Raw genomic sequence first — 15,998 nt, 5'->3', positions numbered from 1 at the left:
TCAACAGCATCAACTGCTACGCCATATGCTAACATCTGTATCGCAGCGGTACATTTTTGGAGTGGTGACAAGCCTTTTCTTCCAATTGCATCAACCCTCTGGTGGAAATAAGGATAGACGTTTAAGAGAGCGTGTACTATCCGAAGGAACACATGCCTTCTCATTCAAAATCTCTGTCGGAAAATGTCAGCATTATACACCGGTTCATCTGCAAAGTAATCTTGAAAAAGGCGATTATGTCCTGCTTCTCGATCTCTGTTGATCCATCTACGAGTAGTTGGGATAGAGCTTCTATCGATATCTTCTTCTTGTGAATCTTCGAGTAAACACTCATCGATCCAATTATCTATGAGTCTGTTATCGTGCCGTCTTCTTTTGCCATACAAAGCATCATTAAACATATCATCAAAATTTTTAGCCATATCTAGAAATGTAATTTTTAGTTCTCTTTCGAGGTGAGAAACAAGAGTTGAAGTGGAGTTGCGGAGTCGTTGATGGTTGATATTTATAAGTGTGTTTGCAATAAGTACCTTAACGGCTAGTTAACGGCAAGTTTTGCAACGGCTAGTTTTGCAACGGCTAGTTTTGCAACGACTACTTAACGGCTAGTTTTGCAACAGCTAGTTTTGCAACGGTCACTTTCATGAACAATAAGGGCACAATAATTTTGACAAATTTAAAAATTTATATCAGAAATAAATAAAACAAACTACATCACATAACAGTAATGCGCAATAAAAATAAGAACATAGTACATAACTCTACGAATACAAGGAACCATTAAGTAAACCACTTGGCGATTATTTTCTCACATGCAATCTCATGAAGAGCTCGTCATTTTTCACTGATTGTAGACGTGTCAGCATTAAGTATTTGCATATCTATTTCCCTTTTCCTTTCCCTTTCCTTGGCCATCCTTTTCATTTCCCTTTCTTTTACTTTTATCTTCATTTCTTTAATATACATCTGAGTTTGTAATTCTTGTTCCTTCATTGCTGCTTGAGCTTGTAATTCTTGTTCTTTCATTGCCGCTTGAATTTGTAACTCCTTCTCTTTGATTGCCATAATCTTTGCTCTATGTTCCTTCTACTCTTCTCTCTCTTTTTCCCTATCCGTTAGTTCTTTTTCTCTAACATTCTTAATATCTTCCATGAGAGATAATTTTTTAACAACCGATGATTTTTTTCGCTAAAATCTTCAGACATCTGTGCTTTTCTCTTGCCTTTTCACTTGCTCTTCTTTGATCCTTGTGGGCGAACGGGAGAGTCCACACTGGGTTCGTCAGTCAACGGTGTTTCTGAGTTTAATGAGGATGACTATGCTCCAGTTGAACTAACTTTGGTTCTCTTTGAGCCGCCACTATGTGTAGGTAATTGGCTTCTCCATTTTTGCTCCAACCGAAGCATGTTCGAATGCCTCTCAAAAGTGAATTTTTTACCATAATTTGTGGAATAAAGTTTATAAGCCAACTCCTTTATATCATCAGCATTCGAACCACTCCTTATGTTTCGACTAGCTTGATCGTAGCAACCAGCAAATTGTGCAACAACCTTTTGATCTAATACCATCGTTTCTTACATGCAACTATCCTCCTTGTCATGTCGGAGCAAAATTCTACACAGTAGCTATGAATTCGACTCCATAATGTTTCTCCCTTTTGATCGGTACCAACTACAGGGTCAGTTGAAATATTTAACCATGCACTAATCAGCATCTCATCCTCTTTCCAATGCCAATATTGAATACTACCTTGCCTCTGATCTTCAATATTATCATCATTGAGGTCGATAGCATCTAATTCACGAGGGTTGGCAAAATATGAATATTACAAATTTGGACTAGATTGTATAGGAGTCTGAGATAATGGGTTAGAAGAGCCACCAACACCAGATGAGTTATGTCTTGATGCACTGAATTGAGTTGGAAACGGCAAGAAAGTTGGAGTAACATTTTCGATAGAGGGGTTAAATATGGATGAAAATGAAAAATGTGGTGTTTGTGATTTTTGATTTTGCGGTTGGAATATAGGAAATTGATTATTATAAGGAGCTTGAAAATTGAAATTAGAAAGATTTTATGGATTTGGATTTTGAAATATATTTGGTAGTGTAAAGTTTTGATTTGGAACTTGAGAGTTTGAGGTTTGAGATTGTTGGGTATTTGGAATTTGAGAAAAGTTTTGTAAGTAATTGAAGAAAGAGTTGAGTTGGTTTGGATCCATTCTTTCGAACAAAAAATAATATTAGCAGAACTTTGATTTTGTAAACTTGGAAGAAGAAGAAAAAGAGTAGTAGAAAGTGTGAAAATAGAAGTGTATCTAAGTGGTATATATAGAGTAACAAAATATTAATTTGTTAATGATAACGGTAACATAGTAACGGCTAGTTTCCAACGACTAATTTTGCAACGGCTAATTTTACAACGGCTAATTTAATATAATAATATAATTAATATACAATATTAATTTAATTACTTATATTAATTATGATTTAAATAATTAATATAAATTATTAATTAAATAGAATTATAATTAATTATTATAATTATTAATAAATTAAATATAATTTAATTATTTAATATAATTTTTTAAATAACTAAATTAAATACTTAAATCATATTTAATTTATAAATAATTATAATATTTAATTATATATGTAAAGTTAAATAAGTTGGTATATAATAAGAGGAAGACCAACCCTTTATTGATAACATATTATGTAACGTTATTAGTTATTAGGGTAAAGTATATTTTTTGTCCCTGAAGTTTACTAAAAGTTTCAAAAATACCTCTAAGTTTTAATTTGTTTCAATTTTATCCTTAATGTTTTCGATTTGCATCAATTTTATCATTTTCTTCAAATTTTTTGGTCAAACTATGGTCAACATTAATTTTTTCCAATAATACCCCCAAACCCTATTCTCTTTCATCATCATCAAGAACAACAACTACCCAACACTCCCGCCGCCGTTTGCGCCCCAATTCCGGCCACTGTAAATGATGTATATCAAATCCTCCTTCTCTTTTCTATGGAGAAGACTCCATTACAAGACCCACCATTCCACTACCGATTCCTGACCATGGCTCCAACCAACAAGAACTATAAAGCAATTGAAATCGAATCATCAACATTTAAGAAGAAGAAAAAACAAAATAAAAAATAGGCAACAGCAACATCAACAACAACTCCATGCAACAACAGATCAAAACTCCATAACAAACAAGAAGTACATGTTCCTTCTGATTCTCAATTACTTTCTCTTCTTTGTGGGTACCGTATCTTCAAACATGCTCTCAAAGATTTCAACAAAAAGATTATATATTTATCGATCTTTATCGGAATCATGTTGGGAATCAACAACCTTCTCTTCTCATGGGGCATTTCATATCTTTCAGTTTGTAAGTGTTCAAGATAAGGTCTCATGAAAGTTGTTGGAGTCAAACCAGAGATGCTCGAGCTTCTTTAGAACTCTGATAGTGACCGAAATCCCACTGAGCTGGCGTTGAGATTTGGAGAAGTTCATTGGAATGTCACTGGAGAACGTTGCTAGAGAGGAGGTTGTGAGCGAGGTTGAGTAGCTGGAAATTGACGAGGTTGAGTCCCTAGAGGTTGGTGAGGTTGAGGAGCAGCGGAGGAAGGTGGCTGGAGAGGGAGTTATTCTGGAGGTAGACTACACGACGGAGGAGACCGTCGGAGAGGGAGTGAAGGATGGGGTTATTATTGAGTGAGTTTGGGGATAATGACGAAAGAGAATAGGATCTGCAGGGTGTTATTGGAAAAAAATAATGTTGACCATAGTTTGACCAAAAAATTTGAAGAAAATGATAAAATTTATGCAAATCCAAAACATTAAAAATAAAATTGAAACAAATTAAAATTTAGGGAATATTTTTAAAATTTTTAGTAAACTTTAGAGATAAAAAATAGGGCAAATGACATATTTAAATAAAATCAATGAATTCCTTACCCAAATGTGCAAAACAGAAATATGTTACGTACTTGTGCAAATTCTAATATTATATAAACCGTGGGAGCCAACCACGGTTTACAATTTGAACATAAACCGTGGCTGGCAGGGACGGTTTCTGGAAGAAACAAAATGAGCATAAACCGTGGCTACCAACCACGGATTACCAAGGGAAAATTTAAGGCATAAACCGTGGGTAGCTACCACGGTTTATATGGATATTTGCTTTGAACGTAAAACCCTGTAGGCTCCCACGGTTTACGTTTATAATACTATATATACATAATCCGCTGAAGATGAGTATGGATTATGTATATATAGGGTGTGTTTGGCAAACACGTTGGTGAAGAAAGAAGTGCGTTTGAGCTTCTTGAAAGTTTCACTTTTATGTTTGGCAATTTTTTCTTTTTAAACGCAGAAACGATTCTGCCTCTAAACCCACGTTGAGAAGAAGCTAAAATTTGTAGCTTCTGCGTTTCACGTTCATGGTTGTTGATTACCTTTAAAAAATTAAGTGAGAAAATTTTTTCTTTTTTTACCAACTTTACCCTTTATTTTCTTCTATAAGAAGGATACCAATAACTATAAGTTTCACTGTGTAGTTCTTTCTACTTTTTCATAGTTCTTTCTTCCATTTTTTTTCCATTAAAATCATTCAGATTTGTTTCAATCACTAGTAAATTGAATATTTTAATTTTTTATTATTTTTAGTACTCATTTTCATATTTTAATTTTTAGTGTTATGATTTATGATGTTATGTTTTTATATGAGTTTTTTTATCATTTTCTATACTATTTTTTATATGTATATTTTTTATGAATTTTTTATTTTTGTTTGATTTTATTTATATGATTTTTTATTTATTTTATTGTATTTTTTTATTCATATGACAAATATTGTTAATTTTTTTATTTTTTATAGTGCTATAATTTTTTAGATATTTTATTAATTTTTATGATTTTTTATTATTTTTTGTTCATATGAATTCTTTTTTTCTATCTTTTACTACATTGTATTTATATTATGTATGAAATTTTTTATTTATTTTATTCATATGTATTTTATTTAGTTTTTATTGTATTTTTTGTTCATATGATATATGTGGTTGATTTTATGAAATTTTTATTATTTTTTTATCTGTATGATTTTTTTCTATTTTTTGATGTACTCTATCTTTGTTTTATATTAATTTTTTTATTTTTTATTTTGACTTTGTAAAATTTGTAATTGTAATTAATATATACTACGTTTATTATCCAAATTTTGTATAATATAAACTATGATCCTATAAAAAAAGATAAAATAAATAAAAAATTAATTATAAGTAACAATAGAGCCATAAATAATGAAAATTTATAGTTTAAAATAATACTAAATTAAAGAGTACGGGTAATATTAGAAAAAGTATAGAATATTTTTTTTGTTTAACATTATAAAATTTATAGTACTCTCTTTCATATTTTTTTATTATATTTATTTATTTATATAATAAATTTTTTTATATTATTTTTGTTAGATTCTGTTTTTGCATGTATATAAAAAAATAAATTGATGTCTCTTTTAGTAATTTTTCATCTAAAAGTGATTTTGAGTAGTATAATCCAAACAACATTTATTTTGCTATAATCAATTTTGATACAAATATTGCCAAACATAAATCACGTTAACACAAACTTAATTTTCATCAAAATCAATTTTGTAAAATCAATTTTATACAAACTCAGCAAACTGAAATCCAAACACACACATAGTATTATAAACGTAAACCGTGGGAGCCTACAGGGTTTTACGTTCAAAGCCAATATCCATATAAACCGTGGTAGCTACCCACGGTTTATGCCTTAAATTTTTCCTTGGTAATCCGTGGTTGGTAGCCACGGTTTATGCTCATTTTGTTTCTTCCAGAAACCGTCCCTGCCAGCCACGGTTTATGTTCAAATTGTAAACCGTGGTTGGCTCCCACGGTTTATATAATATTAAAATTTGCACAACCACGTAACATATTTCTGTTTTGCACATTTGGGTAAGAGATTCATTGAATTTATTTAAATATGTCATTTGCCCTAAAAAATATATTTTATCTTAATTATTATATTATTATCATATTATTTAATTTTTTTTAAATTAAGTGCCACATATTAAAATTTTATTAATTATAATGAAAACAAAGTAAGTCTCTCTGAAGAGGCCTTACTTGCTTTGAAATATGTACTGAGACTCATGTTTATGTTATTCCAATAGTTGGTCTTCGGCTTTTGTGAGAACAGATCCTTCATTTTCTTACTGTTGAAAATGCTCTTACAGAAATTGCAGGAGGCACACTCACTAGTGGATCTTCGAAGAACCGATTAGCAAGGGACAGAGCAAGAAAGCTACTTTGCATTCCTGCAGTTGGATGAATGAAGTTACTAGCAGTAATATTCGAGAAGACAACCACTTGATGAAATAATATAGAGAAAACTCGTACCTGTCTCAAAGGAAATTGTTCGCTGCAATGCCTTTACATCAGGAAAATCATGGAAGACAAATCCACTTAAGATATAACCAACTATAAATGCAGCCAAATGAAAACCAACAACAGGCAAAACTATGAAATAAAATACTAGACTAATGCAGTTGCAGGTGCATAGTACCTGCGAATCAAATAAACAAATAATAGGCTAAATAATATTTTTATCTGTAATAATATTATAAGAATATAATTTTTTTTAAAATTATGGTCTATTTTGCTCTGACAGTATAGATTATGCATGGCATAAAAGATTTATAAAATCAAATTACTTTTATAAAAAAAGTAGTAGGTTGACAAAAATCTCTAACTAAGAAGATTAACGTATTTGTAGATAAAAAATCAAATAATAAGATTTTTAGTTATTATTTTTATATAAAAAAGTCTAATTTTTTATTAATAATTAATTTTAATATTCTTTATCTAAAATTTAAAACAATTTAACGTGTATACTTTATATTTAATTAGATGTTAATTGTTAAGTCTGTTACACAAATAGAAATAATTAATTTTTATACTTGCTATTTAAAAATAATATTTTTTTCTCAATGTATATAAAAATATAATTAGATATTAGTATAAAAAAATATACTAATAGTTATAAAATTAACTCAAAATTAATTTTTTTAAAAATAATTGAATTTTGATTCTAACTTTTAATTATAACATTAGTATTCTCTCCAAATTATATGTAACAAATATTTGAAAGAAGAGAAATGAAAATATAAATTAAAAAAATAAGCGGTAAAAATTTAAAACTAAATAAAAAAATAAAAAACTATATATATAATAACAATAATAATAATAATATTTTTATTTAAATTATATTATTTTGTTAATTTTATTTTCTGTAGAATAGAAAGATAGAAAAAATAGAGAATGAGAGAAAAGAGAGAGAAAGATAAAGATGAAGAATGAGAGTGAGAGTATGTTAATTTTGAAAGAAAAAATTTTATTTTAATTGTAAAAAAATATCGAATGACATATTTTGATTTGTCAAATTACTAATATAAAATATAAATTATATATAGAGTAAAAATAGTAGAGAGAAATAGAAAAATGGAGTGAGGTAGATGAGAGAGTTTAGAAAGGGAGTTTATTAATTTTGAAAAAAAAATTCTCTCAATTTTAATCAGAGGGTGTCATGTGATGTAACACCTTAACTTTTAGCACCTCATGATCATACCAAAAGTAAGGCGTTACTAACCTAATTTCTTTTATTATCTATTTAATATTGAGCCTTTACGCGTAAATCTATCGATGGTTTTACTAAAACTATAACTTTTTCAACAAGTACAAACAATATATTCACATACTTAATATTAATAATACGTTGTAGTATTACATACAAAAGCAATTACAGAACCTACCTCTCTGAATAAAACTCTAACTAACAAGGCGAGGAGAAAATAAATTCTAACAACTCAACTCGTAAACATATTCCTCTGTACTCCCGCAACTTCGCAATAAGCCTTTGCACCTGTAGCTGAAAGAGGTGGAGATAGGGGATAAAAACTGGGGAGTTCTTAGTAGGGTTGGGGTTAGAAGTTAAGTTCATTATCCAAATTTAAAGCTCATATTTTCTTTATAAAAATTTCATGCAAAATGACATTTCATATATTTCACCGTTTACTAAGAAACTATTTTAACTAAAGCCTACTGCTGGTCCTTCCAATCATGGTCTTTGCTCTAAATCAAATCAACTCGGTCTCTGGTCCAAATTAAATCAACTCGGCCTACGGCCCAATTCAACACGAATCACCATCAAAACTCAATCACAAAATAGAATCAATCATAGGCACAAATAATGCAAGACAAACACAAATCAGAAGGCAATTACAGAACATAGAATCCAATCACAAGCACACACCATTATGAAAACATAATCACAACTAGTATGAGCAAATAAGTATGATGCATGTCTAGTCCTATACAGGCCATGAGCTCATGTGTCGATTTGTTGCCCGATTCCCGACACTGGTCCTGAGATAAGCGTTTCGTACCGCCATCCTTATCTCAGCCAACGTCCCCTCCATGAGCATTACGCATCGCCGTCCTCATGGGGGAACCTTCTTTACGGTCTCCAGTGAGCGTTACGCATCGCCGTCTTCACTGAGCCGTCCCTATAGTATCAATGTCCCCTCCATGAGCGTTACGCATCGCCGTCCTCATGGAAAAACCTTCTTTTCGGTCTCCAGTGAGCGTTACACATCGCCGTCCTCGTTGAGCCGTCCTTATAGTGTCAAGTGAGCGTTACGTATCGCCGTCTCCACTAGACACTTAGCACAAAGGCCCAAACAACACTCAATTTCTTTTCAATCTTTGCTTTCTAATTTACTGCGGTAAAGATCCCTTTAATTAATACCTTCTTTTCTATCTGCTCTACTGTGGCACACGTTCATTAAAATCTTTTAGTCTTTACTCTCTACTCTCCTGTGACAGACAATTTTTTAAAGTCTTTTTATCTTTGGTCTCTGCTCTTCTGTGGCAGAGATCTGCTCTCCTGTGGTAGATATCCCTTTAGTTAATACATTCTTTTCTTTCTCATCTTTCTTTTTATTTTCTTACTTCTTTTCTTTCTCCCTTCTTTTCTTCAATCTTTTTATTCTTTATCATAACTCAACTTCATATTCTTCCCTCGCCTTTCCCTAAGTATCTTATGGAAAAAAATTGTAAAGTATTTTAATTAAGTTTGCGTTTTCTAAAACTTTTAAGATTACTCTATTTGCTCTTCTCTAACATATAATAATATTAATAACATCTTTACTAGATAATATTCTTAATAAAATAATAATAATAATAATATAAATAAGATATTTTAAATAATAAATAAATAATATATTTATATATTTTCTTAAAACTTAGTTTATAAAACTTTTCTTTTAAACTTTTATCAATTACTTTCATATTTATAAAAATAGCTTGAACTTTTATAAAATATCCATTTTACCCCTAAATTTTATTTATTATCCAAAATATCCAAAAAAATATATCTAATTATAAAATTAACTTCAATTTTTTTATTAAATTATTATTTCATTCTCAAATATAAATCTTAATTCTCCGATTATAACTATCAAAAAACTGAATCTCATTTCTAAAATTCTTTAAGTTTTTAGCTTGAATTTTAAGTCCATTTTTTAAGTTTTACTATTATCGATTTTTTTTTCAATTTTTAATTTAATCTTTCAACTACCAAATTTCACCAATTTCCTAAAAAATATCATATTACAACAGTCCCAAAATCATTAAAATAATCACTGCTGAGCTATTTTTTTAAAGCCAAACCAACATATTATAAACAACAATAATAATTCAATATAAACTCATTTAAACTCAAATAATTATCAACCAAATCACATTTAATGATTATAAAATTACTAAACCCTATTTTCGTACGAAATCAAAATAACGGAAGTTCTGAAAAAGCTTTATGATCGAACAGTTGAAGAAAAAAACGTCAGAAATTGCTTGTACCTCCTAAAATTCCAATTGACCGAACTCAATAAAAAAAGGAATTACGTCATTGTCAATTTTTACTAAATAAAAATAATATCAACGTATAAAAAAAGAAAATATAAACACTTTTACTAAATTAAATTTTTTTATTAGAGTTACAAATCTAAAAAAATCAAAGCCGAAAAATTTACGGTGCCATGACTTCTCATTCTCTCTCACTCACGGCTCTTTGTTTTTTTTTTTTTTTTTTTGCCTTCAAGCTTAACTTGGTGGTGAATGAAGAGAAAAGAAAGATTAATTAGGACTGATAATAATCAACCAAAATTTGTGGTGATTAAGGCATTAAGGTGTCATTGGTTATATATACATATGCATGCATGGCATCCACGTTTCATATCTTTCTTGTACTCTCTTAATGGCCTCGGCCAATTCTTTTTCTTCTTGTTAGTTCACATAATTAATTAATAATCTTTCCGTTTCTTATACTAGTTACCAAATATTTTTCTTCTTGTTAGTTCACATAATTAATTAATAATCTTTCCGTTTCTTATACTAGTTACCAAATAGCATTATTTTATGCCTGTCACGCTCATAATCTAACCCATGCTTTGCTATCATATGTGCTTTTGTTTCCTTAAATCAATTATGTAAATTACTTTATTATAGCAAAATCATCATATAATAATCTTAATTAATCTAAACTTAAATAATAATAATAATTATAAAAATGATAATATAATAATAGTAATAACAATAATAATGATAATAGTAATAACAATAATAATAATAATAATTAATTTAATTTTTGTTTTATCAAATTATTTTTTAATAAAGAATTTAAATTTAATAGAATAAATAATAATTAAATTAAACTTTAATAATCATAAAATTTTATTTAATTATTTTTGTTAAAAATAGTTTTTTTTTTAAATTACATCTCAATATAATATATTAACTTAATAGCTAATTATTTAATTTTTAAAAATTTAACATCTTACATGTAATATATTTGATTATTAAATTAGATAGTAATATATGATATATAATATAGACATATTTTAATTTTAATTTTAATATTTTAATTTTAATTTTAATGCAATTAAAGAATGTCATATTGCACATTTTGATTGTCAAATTAGTAATTAGTCATTGATATTGATAATGATATATAAAATAGATAGAGTGGTTGAAGGAATGAGAGAAATAGAGAAATGAAGAGAAAAAAGGGGAGAACTCTATAATTTTGAAGAAAAAGATTTGATTTCAATTGCAATGAGGGAGTGACATATGGTACATTTTGATTGTAAAACTAATAAGGAGAAGGAAAGAATTCTTTAATTTTGAAAGGAAAGATTTAATTTCAGTTACAATGAGAGAGTGACATGTGACACATTTTAGTTGTAAAATTAGTAAGGAAGAGAGGAGAATGTTTTAATTTTGGAGGGACAGATTTTATTCCAATTGCAATGAAAAAGTGACATGTGGCACATTTTGGTTGTAAAATTAGTAAAGAGGAGGGGGAGAACTCTTTAATTTTGAAGGAAAAGATTTGATTTCAATTGCAATGAGGGAGTGACATATGGTATACTTTAGTTGTAAAATTAATGAGGGAGAGTAAAGAATTCTTTAATTTTGGAGAAAAATATTTAATTTCAATTGCAATGACAAAGTGACATATGACACATTTTAGTTGTAAAATTAGTAAGGCGGAGGGAAGAATTTTTTAATTTTGGAGGGAAAAATTTGATTTCAATTACAATGAGAGAGTGATATGTGGCACATTTTGGTTATAAAATTAGTAAGGAGAAGAGGAGAATTTCTTAATTTTGTAGGGAAAGATTTGATTCTAATTGTAATGAGAAAGTGACATATAGCATATTTTGGTTGTAAAATTAGTAAGAAGAAGAGGAGGATTTCTTAATTTTGGAGGGGAAAGATTTGATTCTAATTGCAATGAGAAAGTGACATGTAGCACATTTTTATTGTAAAATTAGTAAGGAGAAGAGGAGAATTTCTTAATTTGGAAGGAAAGATTTGATTCTAATTGCAATGAAAAAGTAACATGTGGCAAATTTTGGTTGTAAAATTAGAGATATAATATATATAATAGATCTTTAATTTTGGAGGAAAAGATTTAATTTCAATTACAATGAGAGAGTGACATGTGGCACATTTTGGTTATAAAATTAGTAAGTAGGAGAGGATAATTTCTTAGTTTTGGAGGAAAAGATTCTAATTGCAATGAGAAAGTGACATATGGCACATTTTGGTTGTAAAATTAGAGATATACTAGTATTTTTATCCGTAATAACATTACGGGAATATAAATGTTTTAAAACTGTAATTCACTTTGTTATGATAGTATAGATTATGCATGGCACAAAAGATTTATAAAATCAAACTACTTTTACAAAAAAAGTCATAGATTGACAAAAATTTCTGCCTAAGAAGACCAAGGTATCTGTAGATAAAAAATCAAATAATAAGATTTTTTGTTATTATTTTTATATGAAAAAGTATAATTTTTTATTAATAATTAATTTTAACATTCGTTATCTAAAATTTAAAATAATTTAACGTGTATACTTTTACATTTAATTAGGTGTTAACTATTAAGTCCATTGCACAAATAAAAATAATTAATTTTTATACTTGTTATTTAAAAATAATATTTTTTTCTGTGTATAAAAAAATATAATTAGATATTAGTATAAAAAATTATACTGATAGTTATAAAATTAACTCAAAATTAATTTTTTTAAAAACAATTGAATCTTGATTCTAACTTTTAATTATAACATTAGTATTCTCTCCAAATTATATGTAATAAATATTTGAAAGAAGAGAAATAAAAATATAGATTAGAAAGATAAGCGGTGAAAATTTAAAACTAAATAAAAAACTGTGTTACGGACCCGCCCCACGGATCCCACACTCGGAACGGTCTCTGAAACCGGTGAAGGCCTGGAACTGGCCCGCTAGAGCTTCTAACCAAACAATCAGCTTTAAATACCTTCCTTATCTTAACTGAATAAGATAAGATAAGATAATCACCATCATCTATATAAAGGGGAGCCCCAGACCCCCTCAGGTACATCATTCACTCTACATACTTTCTACCTCTTAGATTCATTCTGACTTGAGCGTCGGAGTGTCTTTGTAGGTACCACCCCATTGCTCCAGTTGAATAATCCGGCATCCGCTTCGACTCGAAGGTCCCCGATCCATCTTACAACCTGTACCGGAGGCATTCAGTACATTGGCGCCGTTTGTGGGGACCTACAATGTCGTGACGGAATAGCAGATGTCTCCGAGGAGCAATCCCCAAGCCACCACAATAACTCCTGAACGAGGAACCCAACTCCCGAACACCGAGAAGCCACACCCCCCACCCATGGAAGGATAGCAAGCGCTATTCGCCAGACTACCCCTCCAAAAAACAAAGAAAACAGCTCCACAGTCATTGAAACACGGGCTCCCGAAAACCTAGGAGGCAAAACCACCCAAATAATCTAAGACCTCTACCTCTGAGTACAGGAACTCGAAGGCCGGGTGACTGCCAAAGACGGACACCACACAGAGGAAGGAAGCCATGCCACCTCCAGATCAAGATCCCGCCGCGAGGCCGGTCGTCACAGGTCACCCGAACGGCATCACAGCAAAAGGCACGAGCAAAGCGTATCCCGTGACCCGGAACTCCGGCGCGACGCAGACGACGACCGCTGTCATCGAGAGGCTAAATGCACAAGGAGCGACCACGTGATAATGGGAGCCACTCCCTTCACGGAAAAAATCCTAGGAGCAAAACTCCCCAAGGGTTTCGACAAACCCACGGACATGAAGTACGACGGAACTAAAGATCCCCAAGAACACCTAACGGCCTTCGAGGCCAGGATGAATCTGGAAGGAGCTGTAGATGTGGTCCGATGCAGGGCTTTCCCAGTAACCCTAGTCGGACCTGCGATCAAATGGTTTAACACCCTCCCCCAACGGGTCCATAACTAGCTTCCACAATATCTCGAGGAAATTCATAGCCGAATTCACCACCAGAATCACAAAAGTCAAACACCCCATTAGCTTGTTGGAAGTCACCCAAAGATAGGATGAACCGGTTCAACGATGAGTGCCTGACGGTCGACAGACTCACAGATTCAGTCACGAGCCTCTGCCTAACCAACGGGATCATCAATGAAGACTTTCGGAAACACCTCACCACCAAACCAGTGTGGGCCATGCATGAGATTCAGGGCATTGCGAAGGAATACATAAACGACGAAGAGGTAACCCAAGTCATAGCTGCCAATAAACGGCAGCACGGCAGCATGGCGCCTCGACACAACGCCACACCAAGAGAAAACCAGAAGGAGCATCCAAAGCTGGCAAACTAAACCGACCCTCAAGAGTTGGAAAATTCTCAAATTACACCTCTCTATCGGCCCCGATCACCAAGATTTACCACCAAATATCTGACCGAGATATCTTCCCGAAAGCCTAACAACTCAAGGAACGAACGGGCGGCAACAAGACCTTGTACTGCGACTACCACCGAGGATACGAGCATAGGACGCAAGACTGTTTCGACTTAAAGGACGCCCTCGAGCAAGTCCTACGAGACGGCAAGCTCCCTAAATTCACCAAGATTATTAGAGAACCAAAACTCGCAGACAGAGACAGATCCCCGACACAGGAAGGGCGCAATCCAAGAACAGAAAGACAAGCTCCCCGGGAAAGTCCCAAAAGTGACCCAACCATAATCGTCAACATCATCACGGGTAATGATGCACCAGGAAAGTCAAAGTCAGCACTAAAAAAGGACTTCAAAGTCCTGGCAGTAAGTAACCAGGCCCCGACTCTCACCACCACGGAAGCAATAACATTCTCCCCCGAGGATTGCCAACATAGCACCTCCTCAGAAGACGCCCCATTCGTCATTTCGGCAAAAATTGGAACAGGACTGGTCAGAAGGATACTAGTTGACACCGGGGCACTCTCCAACATCCTCTTCAGAGGAGCCTTCGACAAGCTCAGACTTTGGAACGGAAACTTACAAACACACCACAAATGGAGTAACTGGGCTCGGGGAAAACTTTCTCAAACTAAACGGCTCCATCCTCCTCCCACTCACCATCGGGACCGGGAACCAGAGGAAGATGATCTTATCCGAGTTCGTAGTCCTCTAAGACTCCATGGCTTACAACGTTATCCTGGTGAGAAAAACAATCAACGAGCTCTCCGATGTCATCTTCACCAAGTTTTTGCTCGTGAAGTTCATAGCCGAAGACGGTTCCATCGGAACAATCCACAGGGACCGAGCAATCGCAGCAGAATGCGACAACACTAGCTTAGTCCTCGAAAAAATATCTCGTGACGCGGCTGGAATCTTCTTAGGCGACCTAGATGACCGGGAGGACGGTCAGCCCAGACTAGAACCGGAGGGAGACATGGAACAATTACAGATAGAGAAGGCCAAGGAAGAATATACATTCATCAATAGGAACCTACCATACAACCTCAAAGAAGATCTCATACGCCTCCTAAAAGAGAGCAGAGACTTATTCGCCTTCACTCCCGCCGACATGCCAGGGATAGATCCTGACTTGATGTCCCATCGGCTATTCGTAGACCCTAAGGCCAAGCCTGTGACACAAAGAAGACAAAAAATGTCCCCTGAGAGAGCAGCCGAGGTCAGAAAACAGGTTAAAGCCCTCTTCGAAGCAGGCTTTATCCGAGAATTACCCTATACGACCTGGCTGGCCAACATCGTGTTAGTCAAGAAAGCAAATGGAAAGTAGCAGATATGCGTCGACTATACAGACTTAAATAAAGCCTGTCCAAAAGACGCCTTTTTCCTACCAAACATCGACGGTTTGGTGGACACTGCCTCCGGTCACCAAAACCTTAGCTTCATGGACGCCTACTCAGGGCAGAACCAGATATACATGCACTGACCCGACGAGGAAAAAACAGCTTTCATCACCCTCGACGGCACAAACTGTTATACAGTCATGCCCTTTGGCCTGAAAAATGCCAGAGCCACATACCAGAGGCTCGTCAACAGGATAT

The 15,998-nt window shown here is 32.7% G+C and overlaps 1 protein-coding gene across 1 annotated transcript; it reads right to left on the bottom strand.

Annotated features, from left to right (window-relative positions):
* Nucleotides 1–6,239: 6,239 nt before the first annotated feature.
* On the bottom strand, nucleotides 6,240–14,867 carry LOC130980473 (probable sodium/metabolite cotransporter BASS5, chloroplastic). Its single transcript, XM_057904150.1, has 3 exons — nucleotides 14,571–14,867; nucleotides 6,435–6,600; nucleotides 6,240–6,352 (listed from the first exon to the last, which is right to left on the bottom strand). Exons 1-3 carry the CDS (start codon nucleotides 14,865–14,867, stop codon nucleotides 6,240–6,242), a joined length of 576 nt encoding a protein of 191 aa, XP_057760133.1.
* Between the last annotated feature and the right edge of the window lie 1,131 nt (nucleotides 14,868–15,998).

The sequence above is a fragment of the Arachis stenosperma genome, chromosome 5, assembly GCF_014773155.1.
Source record: "Arachis stenosperma cultivar V10309 chromosome 5, arast.V10309.gnm1.PFL2, whole genome shotgun sequence".
In the NCBI taxonomy this organism is placed as follows: Eukaryota; Viridiplantae; Streptophyta; class Magnoliopsida; order Fabales; family Fabaceae; genus Arachis; species Arachis stenosperma.
This window is presented reverse-complemented; position numbering and strand designations above follow the sequence as displayed.